The sequence below is a fragment of the Bufo bufo genome, chromosome 4, assembly GCF_905171765.1.
Source record: "Bufo bufo chromosome 4, aBufBuf1.1, whole genome shotgun sequence".
In the NCBI taxonomy this organism is placed as follows: Eukaryota; Metazoa; Chordata; class Amphibia; order Anura; family Bufonidae; genus Bufo; species Bufo bufo.
In genome coordinates, this window is record NC_053392.1 from 612,972,974 (window position 1) to 612,988,981 (window position 16,008).

General features: G+C 42.6%; 1 protein-coding gene across 1 annotated transcript; it reads right to left on the reverse strand.

Annotated features, from left to right (window-relative positions):
- Positions 1-4,188: 4,188 nt before the first annotated feature.
- On the reverse strand, positions 4,189-5,253 carry LOC120999716 (zinc finger protein OZF-like). Its single transcript, XM_040430739.1, has one exon. It carries the CDS (start codon positions 5,214-5,216, stop codon positions 4,230-4,232), a length of 987 nt encoding a protein of 328 aa, XP_040286673.1. The 5' UTR covers positions 5,217-5,253; the 3' UTR covers positions 4,189-4,229.
- Between the last annotated feature and the right edge of the window lie 10,755 nt (positions 5,254-16,008).

Consider the following 16,008-nt stretch of genomic DNA (forward strand, 5'->3'; position numbering starts at 1 on the left):
GACCTGAGAGTGGGTGATTGTGTGTGGCTGTCCACAAGAAACATTAAGTTGAAGGTACCTTCTTGGAAGTTGGGTCCAAGATTTATTGGTCCATATAAGATCTCTGCCATTATTAACCCGGTAGGTACAATATATGGGGTTCGGACCGCGCTTCTGGTCCAGGTCAGTGTGCAAGTTCTTAGTCCTTCTTACTTCCTCGTTTACAAAGAGAGCCTGAGGGCTGCAAATATCCCTCAAGTAGATATCCTGCAACCAATGGAATTATAATAGCCACGTTTCCATGCAATCTGGTTAGATCCCCACACGGACTCAAATGATGTATACCTCAGACAAATCTATATTTCTTTTCTTCAGATTCCTGAAAATTTTCTGTGGACAAGAATGGCTTCTGCAATAGTGAAGCTCCGTATATACTTGTTTAAAACTTTTTATTTGTCCATACTTACAAGACAAGGGCAGAAGCAGCAGACGCTGGGAATTTTATGTGTTTTAAAAGTTGTTTCAAGAAAGTTGTCTTGTAAGTATGGACAAATAAAAAGTTTTAAACAAGTATATACGGAGCTTCACTATTGCAGAAGCCATTCTTGTCCACAGAAAATTTTCAGGAATCTGAAGAAAAGAAATATAGATTTGTCTGAGGTATACATCATTTGAGTCCATGTGGGGATCTAACCAGATTGCATGGAAACGTGGCTGTTCCGATAAAACAAGAACAACTTACCACGGAGGGATTACATTTACGCCTTGTGTGTTTCGCATTGTGTGAGTATAATCAGTGCAATGCAGGTTACTGTTACATACGGACTCACACTATTATAATTCCATTGGTTGCAGGATATCTACTTGAGGGACAGCTCTCTTTGTAAACGAGGAAGTAAGAAGGACTAAGAACTTGCACACTGACCTGGACCAGAAGCGCGGTCCGAACCCCATATATTGTACCTGTTTATAACGTGATTGAACCCACATCACTTTTCGGACCTGCTGCATAGCATTTTTGCGGACTGGTGATATATTTATTTCATTATTAACCCGGTAGCCTTTCGTCTTGAACTTCCGTAGGCTTTAAAAATTCATAATGTTTTCCACAAATTATTGCTGAAGAGATATGTCGAACCTGCTCAACCATCCCCTTGCCCCCCAGCTCCTGTCATGGTGGACAGTAATCTTGAATTTCAGATCGCCAGGATAGTGAACCCATGAATTCTCCATAGATCCCTTCAGTACCTCGTTCACTGGAAGGGTTACTGTCCAGAGGAGTGAATGTGGGTTCCACAGGGCCCATCTGGATAAGGTTAGTCATGGGTGTCCGGAGGTCAGCCGTAGAAGGAGGGGTACTGTCATGGTCCCTCCAGTGACAGAGGTTAGAAGATCTGAAAGGGTGGTTGCACGTTAGGTCATCTGACAGCCTATCTGTTTTTACTTGTTGCAGTGTTGTTGTTGGCAATGACCACACCTCTTGTCTCAGGTATAGCTTGTGGTCATTACTGCTCCTCTATTTAGTCTGGACTCGCACTTCATACCAAGCAGTTGATATTCTCTGCCTGGAGTTGGAAGAGCTGGTGTTTGGTCCTCATCTGAGTTCCTGCTCATCCATTTTATAAGTGTACTTCTCTTGGTATTTTGTTGTTTCCATTTGCTCGTTCTTTACTAGGCCTCAGGGAGAAACTGGTTCGTTCATCTGGGAAGGAACCAGTAGTCTCAGACCCTGTCACTAATCTTAGGGATTTTTAGGATTACTAGGACCTAGGTTTTCGGTATATGAAATTCAGGGTTTATTCATACTGACAGGAGTCAGGGCTAGGTTTAGGGTTTCCGTAGGTGGTCACTATTTCCCTTTCCCTAGACTTGAGGCCTAGTTCCTGATCATTTTCCTTCTGTTGTCATTCTGGAGTTTCTCCCCTCCCCTTACACTGTGACACTGTGACTCTCTAAGCTCAGTTGACACTTCCGTCTGAGAACATTCTGCTTGAAGCCTTGCAATGGCGAGGTACAGTTGATCAATTTTTAGGTGTTGTCTTGGTCTCATGATGTCAAAATGTGAGGAGGACTGTTTAAATACAAATTCTAATTGAAGCAGTAAATTTATTGGGCGTTTCATGGATCAAACTCCTGTTGTGAATTTTACAGTTAAGCTCCTTGTTAGAGAACAGCAAGTTGTGCAAAACGTACTGAAACATTGAACAATTGGACATGTGCATTCAAAAGTTTAGATATGGTCACATTGAATTCACCTGAAAAAATATTAAAAGTGGCCCCGTTTTGTAGTCGGATCCAAACTGATGGAAGGCAGGGCCAGCAATACCATATTGTGGCACATTATACCACCCCAACAGAGCTAAATATCACAGTCCATCACAAAATAATGCCAACGGCACAAAATACATCCCCAAAAACTTCCACTGGCCGCCCATGAGGAGGGCCCAGACGGCCCCCTGCATCGGCCCACTGGGAAATTTCCCTGTAAGGTCTATGGCCAATCCACCCCTGCATTCTGAAATTTCACCCACAAGCCAAATGTTCCTTTTTTAGGCAGACTCATTTGGGGGCTTTAATATACCGCGTTAAAAGAAATGACCTTTATTGTAGGCCTCGGATGAAAAGTAGATGCATGTAATTAAGTTAGAATTTTTTTTATCCTTCTGATTTGGGCAGGCCTTGTATTCCTTGTTTTGTACATGAACCTCTAACCTTAAACCCTCCTTTGTAGGCAAATCCTCTTACAGGTTGATCAGCCTTGTAACCCCTGACAGGTAAATGAGGCCAAAAAACTTCAAGAACATTTACTGTCAGTCTCACTTTCAAAATACTTAGAGTCAATGGTGTCCAAGAGATGGAACATAAATTCCTTTTATACCACTAATGCCCCACTCTAGTTAGGGTTCTGTATCTCAAGACAACACTCTTGGACCACATATTAAAATACTAATGCACTTATAGTAGAGTTCAACTCAGTGAATAATTAAAGATAATTCTCCCTAAAACTGAAAAAATTTATGATTTTTATTTTGTCATCATATCTATGTTTCGCATAGCCACAGATGTCACTTCCAACACAAGTGATTGTGACCCCAATGATGTGACTTGTTATTGCCACAAGGACACCACCAACAGGTCCTACTACAGCATCTCCACTGGCTTCATTACTTATATCCAGACCTAATGGGTCCTACAGCATGTTGGCCAAAAAGAGGTTTTTAATTATGTGGACGTGGATTGGGTCAAGTTTTGATGTCACAGAAATCAGTTTTGACTCAACGTGTTCTTATTGTGGAGTCACAATGATGGAAAACAGACCATTACTTTAACATTTTTTTGTAATACTAGCCAATGAAATACCAGTTTTGCTGCAGTATCACCAGCCTGAAGTGTAAATGAGGCCAAAGATTCATCCCTCCTATTTATTTTCCTCTTCTTTGCAGCAATGAGCTTTGATCAAGGCATACAGCAGTCTGTGATCTCCTTCGTTCAACCAGGATTCTGGCTGTGTATTACATTGAAGGTCTCGCTGTTATGGTTACAGTCACAATGGCCACTTAATCAGATTGGCACAGGTCCTCTGAGTATTCCTGTATGCACCCTACTATAACATAGGTCCTCAAGGAGCTAAATCATACATCAGGCATAGTAATACCGCATTCACATCTGCGGAAAGCTGATCCGGCACAAATGCTGGCTGTCGGACAGACCAAAAACCATTGCACGCAACGTTTTTTGTCTGGCCGAAACCAGGCATTTATGCCGGAAAGCGGTCAGATCACTGCCAGACCTCATTACAGACAATGGGGATCTGGCGGAGAACTACAGAATCTGGCAGGCTACTCTCTGCCAGTGGTACCTTGGAACCGAACCCGAGTTCTATAAAAGTTTTTTTACAGTAGAAATTGATTTACAAATTTATTACCCCGAAGTCTCGCGAGACTTAGCGAAGTAATAACTTCGGCTCATCGGAGCCAATATATTCTAATACTGTACGGAGTGCACGCTCCGTACAGTATTGTAACAAAGTTTTATGTGAATCGAATTCAGATGAAACATCCGAAGTCGATTCGCTCATCTCTACTTCTCTCCTCTAGGAGTTCTCTGATGTTTAAGAAAATCCTATTTCAAGCTAAAACACTTTCCACATTTCCGCTTCTCGCTTGCTTGTGTGTATTTTAACATGTTCCACAAGGTTTGATTTCTTACTACAACATTTCCCACAGAATGAACATAAAAATGGCTTCTTCTCAGCTTGTGCTTTCAAATAAAACTTGACTCGCAGGTAAAACATTTCCCACATTCTGTACATGTACTTGGCTTTCTGTCTGTGTGTGTGTTCTTAGATGCTTTATAAGACTTGATTTGTGGCTGAAACATTTTTCACATTCTGAACATGAAAATGGCTTCTCTCCTGTGTGAGTTCTTAGATGCACCATAAGATTTGAATACCTGCTAAAATGTTTGCCACATTCTGAACATGATAACGGCAACTCCTCTCTGTGACTTCTTAGATGTTCTACAAGACTTGATTTCTGACTAAATTCCTCCCCACATTGAGGACATAGAAACGGTTCTGCCCCTGAGTGAGTTTCCTGATGTTTATCAAGAGCCGATTTTTGTCTAAAACATCTCCCACATTCTGAGCACGAAAATGGCTTCTCTCCTGTGTGAACCCTTAGATGCTTTATAAGATTTGATTTCTGGCTAAAACACTTTTCACATTCTGAACATGAAAATGGCTTCTCCCCTGTGTGGCTTCTTAAATGTTCTGTAAGGCTTGATTTCTTACTAAAGCATTTCCCACAATCTGAACATGAAAACGGCTTAGCTCCTGTGTGAAGTCTTATATGTTCCACAAGATTTGATCTTTGACTAAAACATGTCCCACATTCAGGACATGAAAATGGCTTCACCCCGCTGTGAGTTTTCTGATGTTTTACAAGAACTGATTTCTTGCTAAAACATTTCCCACATTCAAGACATGAATATGGCTTCTCTCCTGTGTGAATTCTTAGATGTTCAATAAGATTTGATTTCTGACCAAAATACTTCCCACATTGATCACATGAAAATGGCTTCTCTGCCGAGTGAGTTCTTTGATGTCTCTCAAGAGAAGCTTTATACTGAAAGCATTTTCCACATTGCAGACATGAAAATGACTTTTCATCTCCATGAATTCTCTTATGCAAAGAAAGATTAGAATTCATTTTCAGATGTTTTCCAAATGGAAACATTTTCTCCTGTCTTTGTCCAGTTCTTGGTTTGTCAACCAGTGATTGATTAGCTAAAGGTTTCTTGTGAACTGCGGTATCGGTGAATAGATCTCCGCTGTGAAGGACTAAGGGTACATTAGGAGTTATTGAACTGTCTTGTGTGGTGTTATCTTCTGCTTCATGATAGGAAGATAAAAGGAGATGTGCAAGGGGGCCTTCCTTCTCCTCTTCACCTGAAAAATGAAACAAAATTTTTTTTTTAGTTTCCCAAACAAATTGATCTAAAAAATTATGGCCAGAAAATGTAACCAGGCAAATTTTAAAGAAATAAAGGTGATATTTGCGCTAGAGAAGAGAGAAAGGAAGGAAACAGGAGAGGAAACACCAGGAGTGTGAGTATTGGTAGTAGACCAAGTGGACATAAATAGAGTTTAATCATGTTTTCCTTTATAATTATGCGACTCTTATAACTTTTTTAACCCTTCTTAAAGACTTGTTATACCATTTATAATCCCATTAGAAGTAGTAGAAGTAGAATGTATGTTGTAGCCATGTACAGCGAAGTCCTTTATGACCAAGATGTTCAGGCTGTGATTAACCCCTTTGTGACCTCTGCAGTATATAGACGGCGGAAGTTGCATCTTTAAACATGGAACCCGCTCGGGCGTTCAGCAGGCACCAGGTTTCTGCTGTTTCAAACAGCAGAGACTCGCAGCACATATATGCGATCAGCGGTAAGCCTGATCAGAATCAGAATCAATTTATTTGGCCAAATAAGTTTGCACTTACAAGGAATTTGACTTGGCAGTTGCTTGACAGACACAAACAAAACAGTACAAGGACAGACAGTATGGATAGTGCAGGACAAGGACAGTATGTACGTTTTAGTGGCAATAAACAGGGAGAAGTGTTCGTTTTCAGTTCTATGCTGTAATGCTTTCAAGTCATAGCAGCGTGGTTCTGCATTAAGCAAGGCAAATGCCTGAGGGGAAAAAGCTGTTCCTGTGCCTGGAAGTTTTAGTACCCGACCAAGGGCAACATCTACATGGAGTTTGTATGTTCTCCCCGAGTTTGCGTGGGTTTCCTCCCACAATCCAAAGACATACTGATAGGGACCTTAGATTGTGAGCCTCATTGGGGACAGTTGGATGCTAATGTCTGTAAAGCGCTGCTGAATATAGTAGAGCTATATAAGTGCAAAAAATAAATTAAATAGCCACTGAACGGTATCTCACTCCTGAAGGCATAGGCTGGAAGATGGAGTGAGCAGGGTGAGAGGGGTCTGAGGCAATCTTAGCCTCTCTCTTTCTACACCTGCTGCGTGAAGATCCTGCAGTGAAGGTAAGCTACAGACAATTATCCTTTCCGCTGTTCGAATGATGTGCTGCAGTCTCACCTTTTCTTATACTGAGCAGGAGCCGAACCATACAGTCATAGATGATGTCATGATGGATTGGATGATCGTGGTGTAGAACTGCACCATTAATTTTTGTGGTAGGCCAAACTTATTCAGCTGCCGTAGGTGGTGCATCCTCTGTTTCTCTTTCTTGACGATAGAGATAGTATTGTTGTTCCATTTTAGGTTGTTGGAAATTGCGGTCCCTAGAAACTTGAATGACTCTACTCGGGTTACTATAGATCCATTTATGATTAGGGGGAGGTGCTGGGGGGGCGGGGGATTTCCTAAAGTCTATTATCATCTCCATGATCATTAAGTTTCAAGTTGTTGCTGCACCAGGAGGAAAGCTGTCCCACTTCATGCCTATATGCAGACTCATCCCAATTTTGTATGAGAACAACTACTGTTGTGTCATCTGCAAACTTCAGAACCTTCACAGATGGGTCTGTGGAGATGCAGTCATTGGTGTACAGTGAGTAGAGCAGTGGGGAAAGCACACAGCCCTGGGGAGCTCCAGTACCGACTGTCAAAGAGCTTGAGGTGTGTTTCCCAAGTCTAACCTGCTGTCTCCTGTCGGTTAAGAAATTGGTTATCCATTTGCAGATGGATTCAGGTATGCGTAGGTGGGAGAGCTTGCTGTGCAGCAGCCATGGTATTATGGTATTAAATGCAGAGCTGAAATCCACAAATAAAATTTTGGCATAGGTGATCGCCTACAATTCACCCCTCAGATGCCGTGGTCAAACAGACATAGAAAATTATGAATGAGATGGACCTTCCGGCCCATCCCCTTCCCCAACCACACTACACCGTTTTTTTTAGACCTGGCGTGAGCGGGGAAATGTCACAGAATCTGCGCCAGAAATACGCCTAACATAGGCATATTTCTGTTTAATAAATGACCCCCACTGTCCCCAAAATGTGGTTGGTCTTTATAGGGGTTGCATGGCCTAATTAAAAAACTAATGGCAAGCTGCATTGCGTTAAAAAATCAATATCAGTGGATGACTCTAGATACTGTGGTGCTGTCCCATTCTTTTAAATACTGAAGTAAGTACTGTAGCTCTGCCTAATGCAAAATGGAAACAGCTGTGATGTTTCTGTGGCTGTTTTCAGCATCCAAAGCTTCTATAAAAGCTGACTCCTGAAATGCCGATCTGATATTGATGACCTATCATAATGAAGGATCATCAACTGTTCAGTCCCAAAGAACAGCTTTAAGGTTACCTGAAAAGTTGTCCATACCCCTACTGCAGATTCTTTCCTTCTCTCAAGCTTCATCCACACTGCAAACACCCTCAACCCACCAGCTATTTAACTTCCTGTTTGGCCGCTGTAATTCTGGATTCTACTAAAACTGCTGCCCTTTAAAGGGCCACTAAACCCAAAGAAAAAAGAACAACTAATGTAACATCATCTCCTTATGTGTCCTTGTTATTTGTTTGTTTTATCCGCTATCACGATTGCAGATGAATAAAGTAAACTAGAACAGCAGTACATTGTTCTCTCAGGCTGTAGCCATGTCTTCTCCCCCTCCTTCCTGTCCATTTTACGGACAAGAATAGGCATTTCTATAATGGGTCGCCCGTTCTGTAAGTTGCGGAATGCACACGGATCTCAAAACATGGCCCAGTCGTCTGAATGAGCCCTAATGCACATAAACTGATAACAGCCTGTCTCCAGCCAAAGATGGAGAGGCAGGGAGGAATAAGGGACTTGTCTGACTGCAGGAAATCTCCTAAAACTGCTTTGTGTGGCAGTGTGAAGATGTACAAAGAGGAAAGAGGTAAAGATAAAAAAAATTCTGGCTGTAGTGTCCCTTAAAATTCATAGCATGAGGACAGTACAAGTTTCCAACACAGACATGCCATGTAACCCATATCCCACTGCTTAACCACCTCCAGACCGCTGTACGCAGATTCGCGTTCCGGAGGTGGCAGCCCTGCGCTCAGCGACGCATATACGCGTCATCTCGCGTGAGCCGGGATTTCCTGTGAACGCGCGCACAAAGGCGCGCGCGCTCACAGGAACGGAAGGTAAGAGAGTTGATCTCCAGCCTGCCAGCGGCGATCGTTCGCTGGCAGGCTGGAGATGTGTTTTTTTTTAACCCCTAACAGGTATATTAGACGCTGTTATGATAACAGCGTCTAATATACCTGCTACCTGGTCCTCTGGTGGTCCCCTTTGTTTAGATCGACCACCAGAGGACACAGGTAGCTCAGTAAAGTAGCACCAAGCACCACTACACTACACTACACCCCCCCCCCCCGTCACTTATTAACCCCTTATTAGCCCCTGATCACCCCTGATCACCCCATATAGACTCCCTGATCACCCCCCTGTCTTGATTACCCCCCTGTCATTGATCAACCCCCTGTAAAGCTCCATTCAGACGTCCGCATGATTTTTACGGATCCACTGATAGATGGATCGGATCCGCAAAACGCATCCGGACGTCTGAATGAAGCCTTACAGGGGCGTGATCAATGACTGTGGTGATCACCCCATATAGACTCCCTGATCACCCCCCTGTCATTGATTACCCCCCTGTCATTGATTACCCCCCCTGTAAAGCTCCATTCAGACGTCCGCATGATTTTTTCGGATCCGCAAAACGCATCCGGACGTCTGAATGAAGCCTTACAGGGGCATGATCAATGACTGTGGTGATCACCCCATATAGACTCCCTGATCACCCCCTGTAAAGCTCCATTCAGATGTCCGCATGATTTTTACGGATGCACTGATAGATGGATCGGATCCGCAAAACGCATCCGGACGTCTGAATGAAGCCTTACAGGGGCATGATCAATGACTGTGGTGATCACCCCATATAGACTCCCTGATCACCCCCTGTAAAGCTCCATTCAGATGTCCGCATGATTTTTACGGATCCACTGATAGATGGATCGGATCCGCAAAACGCATCCGGACGTCTGAATGAAGCCTTACAGGGGCATGATCAATGACTGTGGTGATCACCCCATATAGACTCCCTGATCACCCCCTGTAAAGCTCCATTCAGATGTCCCCATGATTTTTACGGATGCACTGATAGATGGATCGGATCCGCAAAACGCATCCGGACGTCTGAATGAAGCCTTACAGGGGCGTGATCAATGACTGTGGTGATCACCCCATATAGACTCCCTGATCACCCCCCTGTCATTGATTACCCCCCTGTAAAGCTCCATTCAGACGTCCGCATGATTTTTACGGATCCACTGATAGATGGATCGGATCCGCAAAACGCATCCGGACGTCTGAATGAAGCCTTACACGGGCGTGATCAATGACTGTGGTTATCACCCCATATAGACTCCCTGATCACCCCCCTGTCATTGATCACCCCCCTGTCATTGATCACCCCCCTGTCATTGATCACCACCCCTGTCATTGATCACCCCCCCTGTCATTGATCACCCCCCCTGTCATTGATCACCCCCCCTGTCATTGATCACCCCCCCTGTCATTGATCACCCCCCCTGTCATTGATCACCCCCCTGTCATTGATCACCCTCTGTAAGGCTCCATTCAGACATTTTTTTGGCCCAAGTTAGCGGAATTATTTTTTTTTTTTCTTACAAAGTCTCATATTCCACTAACTTGTGACAAAAAATAAAATCTCACATGAACTCACCATACCCCTCACGGAATCCAAATGCGTAAAATTTTTTAGACATTTATATTCCAGACTTCTTCTCACGCTTTAGGGCCCCTAGAATGCCAGGGCAGTATAAATACCCCACATGTGACCCCATTTCGGAAAGAAGACACCCCCAGGTATTCCGTGAGGGGCATATTGAGTCCATGAAAGATTGAAATTTTTGTCCCAAGTTAGCGGAACGGGAGACTTTGTGAGAAAAAAATAAAAAATATCAATTTCCGCTAACTTGTGCCAAAAAAAAAAAATTTCTATGAACTCGCCATGCCCCTCATTGAATACCTTGGGGTGTCTTCTTTCCAAAATGGGGTCACATGTGGGGTATTTATACTGCCCTGGCATTCTAGGGGCCCCAAAGCGTGAGAAGAAGTCTGGTATCCAAATGTCTAAAAATGCCCTCCTAAAAGGAATTTGGGCCCCTTTGCGCATCTAGGCTGCAAAAAAGTGTCACACATCTGGTATCTCCGTATTCAGTAGAAGTTGGGGAATGTGTTTTGGGGTGTCATTTTACATATACCCATGCTGGGTGAGAGAAATATCTTGGTCAAATGCCAACTTTGTATAAAAAAATGGGAAAAGTTGTCTTTTGCCAAGATATTTCTCTCACCCAGCATGGGTATATGTAAAAAGACACCCCAAAACACATTCCCCACCTTCTCCTGAGTACGGAGATACCAGATGTGTGACACTTTTTTGCAGCCTAGGTGGGCAAAGGGGCCCATATTCCAAAGAGCACCTTTCGGATTTCACTGGTCATTTACCTACTTACCACACATTAGGGCCCCTGGAAAATGCCAGGGCAGTATAACTACCCCACAAGTGACCCCATTTTGGAAAGAAGACACCCCAAGGTATTCCGTGAGGGGCATGGCGAGTTCCTAGAATTTTTATTTTTTGTCACAAGTTAGTGGAAAATGATGATTTTTTTTTTTTTTTTTTTTTTTCATACAAAGTCTCATATTCCACTAACTTGTGACAAAAAATAAAAACTTCCATGAACTCACTATGCCCATCAGCGAATACCTTGGGGTCTCTTCTTTCCAAAATGGGGTCACTTGTGGGGTAGTTATACTGCCCTGGCATTCTAGGGGCCCAAATGTGTGGTAAGGAGTTTGAAATCAAATTCTGTAAAAAATGACCGGTGAAATCCGAAAGGTGCTCTTTGGAATATGGGCCCCTTTGCCCACCTAGGCTGCAAAAAAGTGTCACACATCTGGTATCTCCGTATTCAGGAGAAGTTGGGGAATGTGTTTTGGGGTGTCTTTTTACATATACCCATGCTGGGTGAGAGAAATATCTTGGCAAAAGACAACTTTTCCCATTTTTTTATACAAAGTTGGCATTTGACCAAGATATTTATCTCACCCAGCATGGGTATATGTAAAATGACACCCCAAAACACATTCCCCAACTTCTACTGAATACGGAGATACCAGATGTGTGACACTTTTTTGCAGCCTAGGTGGGCAAAGGGGCCCACATTCCAAAGAGCACCTTTCGGATTTCACTCGTCATTTTTTACAGAATTTGATTTCAAACTCCTTACCACACATTTGGGCCCCTAGAATGCCAGGGCAGTATAACTACCCCACAAGTGACCCCATTTTGGAAAGAAGAGACCCCAAGGTATTTCGTGATGGGCATAGTGAGTTCATGGAAGTTTTTATTTTTTGTCACAAGTTAGTGGAATATGAGACTTTGTAAGAAAAAAAAAAAAAAAAAAATCATCATTTTCCGCTAACTTGTGACAAAAAATAAAAAGTTCTATGAACTCACTATGCCCATCAGCGAATACCTTAGGGTGTCTACTTTCCGAAATGGGGTCATTTGTGGGGTGTTTGTACTGTCTGGGCATTGTAGAACCTCAGGAAACATGACAGGTGCTCAGAAAGTCAGAGCTGCTTCAAAAAGCGGAAATTCACATTTTTGTACCATAGTTTGTAAACGCTATAACTTTTACCCAAACCATTTTTTTTTTACCCAAACATTTTTTTTTTATCAAAGACATGTAGAACAATAAATTTAGAGCAAAATTTATATATGGATGTCGTTTTTTTTGCAAAATTTTACAACTGAAAGTGAAAAATGTCATTTTTTTGCAAAAAAATCATAAAATTTCGATTAATAACAAAAAAAAGTAAAAATGTCAGCAGCAATGAAATACCACCAAATGAAAGCTCTATTAGTGAGAAGAAAAGGAGGTAAAATTCATTTGGGTGGTAAGTTGCATGACCGAGCAATAAACGGTGAAAGTAGTGTAGGTCAGAAGTGTAAAAAGTGGCCTGGTCTTTCAGGGTGTTTAAGCACTGGGGGCTGAGGTGGTTAAATACCGAGTCTATTTATGTAATTCAATATTCCCTCTGAATCAGCATTTACCACCCCCCCCCCCTGTTTTTGTAATTGTATCTGTCCATATTGTGTCTCATTGGACCAGTGCCAATGAAGATGATGGAATATAATGGCATTATACGAAGAATTAACTATAAAGTTAATAAAACTAATGATGAGGAGGTAATATTAATGATGAGGCAGTCAAACAAGATTTATGAAAGGTTCTTACCATTCACGGACACTGAAAGGGGTTTTTCGAGTCCACTTGTTCCATCAGAACTTTCCTGCAAGATTAATGACATGAGAAAAAATGGAAATAGAGCCTTAGATTTATATATTTGTACAATTGTATCAGGTCTCCCTTTAAATATATTCTCTTAAGGCCTCATGCACACGACCGTTGTGTGCATCCGCGGCCGTTGTTCCGTTTTCCGTTTTTTTTCGCGGACCCATTGACTTTCAATGGGTCCGTGGAAAAATCGGAAAATGCACCGTTTGGCTTCCGCGTCCGTGATCCGTTTTTCCAGTCCGTGAAAAAAATATGACCTGTCCTATTTTTTTCACGGACAACGGTTCACGGACCCATTCAAGTCAATGGGTCAGTGAAAAATCACGGATGCACACAAGATAGTCATCCGCGTCCGTGATCCGTGTCCGTGATCCGTGTCCGTTTTTCCTATCATTTTCAATGGAAACTTGACTTAGTTTTTTTTTTCACTTTTCATGTCCGTGGATCCTCCAAAAATCAAGGAAGACCCACGGAAGAAAAAACGGTCACGGATCACGGAACAACGGAAATCCGTTTTGCGGACCGCAAAAAAAAACGGTCGTGTGCATGAGGCCTTAGACTAAATAAAGGTCATGACTTTTAGTCTTTCTTCATAACGAACGTTCTCCAGGCCCCTCATTACTTCCTGTTTTTCTACATATTCTAGAAAAGGGTGCACTAATGATTTGTGAAGTATTAAACATTATGGGGGTCTTTTATTAGGAGCTTCCTTGCGGTCTTATATTTAGACCGTTTTCTACCCCTAAACCAGGCGTAGAAAATGATCAGTCCTTTTGCCCGCCCAAGGCACACACCCTTTTTTTTTTAGACCTGGAGTGAGTGGGGAAGAAGTTGCAGATTCTGCCGCAAAATGGCGTGTGACAGAATTGTTGCCAGATATACAGTACAGACCAAAAGTTTGGACACACCTTCTCATTCAAAGAGTTTTCTTTATTTTCATGACTATGAAGGCATCAAAACTATGAATTAACACATGTGGAATTATATACATAACAAACAAGTGTGAAACAACTGAAAATATGTCATATTCTAGGTTCTTCAAAGTAGCCACCTTTTGCTTTGATTACTGCTTTGCACACTCTTGGCATTCTCTTGATGAGCTTCAAGAGGTAGTCCCCTGAAATGGTCTTCCAACAGTCTTGAAGGAGTTCCCAGAGATGCTTAGCACTTGTTGGCCCTTTTGCCTTCACTCTGCGGTCCAGCTCACCCCAAACCATCTCGATTGGGTTCAGGTCCAGTGACTGTGGAGGCCAGGTCATCTGGCGCAGCACCCCATCACTCTCCTTCATGGTCAAATAGCCCTTACTTTCAAAGTTTTCCCAATTTTGCGGCTGACTGACTGACCTTCATTTCTTAAAGTAATGATGGCCACTCGTTTTTATTTATTTAGAATTTGTATTATGGCAAGAAAAAAGCAGCTAACAGTCTATTCAGTAGGACTATCAGCTGTGTATCCACCTGACTTCTCCTCAATGCAACTGATGGTCCCAACCCCATTTATAAGGCAAGAAATCCCACTTATTAAACCTGACAGGGCACACCTGTGAAGTGAAAACCATTTCAGGGGACTACCTCTTGAAGCTCATCAGGAGAATGCCAAGAGTGTGCAAAGCAGTAATCAAAGCAAAAGGTGGCTACTTTGAAGAACCTAGAATATGACATATTTTCAGTTGTTTCACACTTGTTTGTTATGTATATAATTCCACATGTGTTAATTCATAGTTTTGATGCCTTCAGTGTGAATCTACAATTTTCATAGTCATGAAAATAAAGAAAACTCTTTGAATGAGAAGGTGTGTCCAAACTTTTGGTCTGTACTGTACGTCACAAAAGTAAATGACCTCCTATGTACCTAACCAGTAAATCAATAACTTTTTCAATACAAGACAGTATTATGCTTTAGAAGCAGCTCACTGGCATTGTGCTGTTACCCTATCATTTTCATCTACTCTACAGAACCTTAACATTTATTCACAATGAAAAGCATTTACCAAGTGGATGTCAAACAGGTGGACATCTATTAAACAATATTTTTTGGAACTAGAAAACCAATTGTTGCAGTGACCTACAGCAGCCAACAATAACAAGATCAACTACAGCCAACAGTATACTCCACTGCTGCTGGGGAAGGTCAGTAGAAAGCTTCATTACATCAGTCTATGGAGGATTTGTAGAAACCTCAGCTTCATCTACCTGATGATCCAGTGGGATATTTGGTTTCTCCTCTGGACAGTCCTGGGAATACAGAGGACTGGGACATCTCTCTGGTGGATTTCTCTGACTGGATCCATCTATAGGAAATACACACAGTAACTGAAAACATTGTCTATATGTGATGATCAAGTGTGAATGCACTCCTATTTTCTTGGGAGCAGCATTTTTATGCAGTTATGCCCAGCCTGTCCCTAGACGACTTTGATTGGGTGGTACATATAAGCTGTGTGTGCTCCTCCTCTCGTTGGTTGCTTGATGCACACAGAGGTAGGAGCAGCACACTATATGTGCAGGATATCCTCTCCTGAATGTGGATGGCCAGCAGCATGGGTAGGTTTACAGTGGGACCTGCCTGGCTGAGACCACCTTGGCGCGGGTAGGCGGGCACAGATTTGTTTTGATCAAGGTACATTGGCTGAGAGTCTCGGATTTTATCGTGTCAGAGTGAGGGCTTAGTCCATATGTTTGCATATATTGTATTGATGCGTTATTTTATGTGATTTTTTGCTCATATATGTAATGATCAGATGATGGGGGAATCTGACTCTCAAAATTGTTCTCTCCTCTACAGTCATGGAAGGTCTCCTCTTACCTGGTGATGTGAGGGGCTGATGATACTCCATCATGACGTCCTTGTACAGATCCATGTGTTCTTCTAAATACTCCCACTCCTCCATGGAGAAATAGACAGCGACATCATGACACCTTAAAGGAACCTGACAACACAAGGACACAGTCATTACCAGACACCTCCCTTGGCGTTATTGTATAATGTCCCAGCATTCCCAGCAGCGCTCACCTCTCCGCTCAGCAGCTCAGTGATCCTGGTGGTAAGTTCTAGGATCTTCTGCTCAGGTATCAGGGAATGAGGTGGAGGCTCGGTGATGGGGCTCTGGGTCCTGCTCCATCCTCCTGA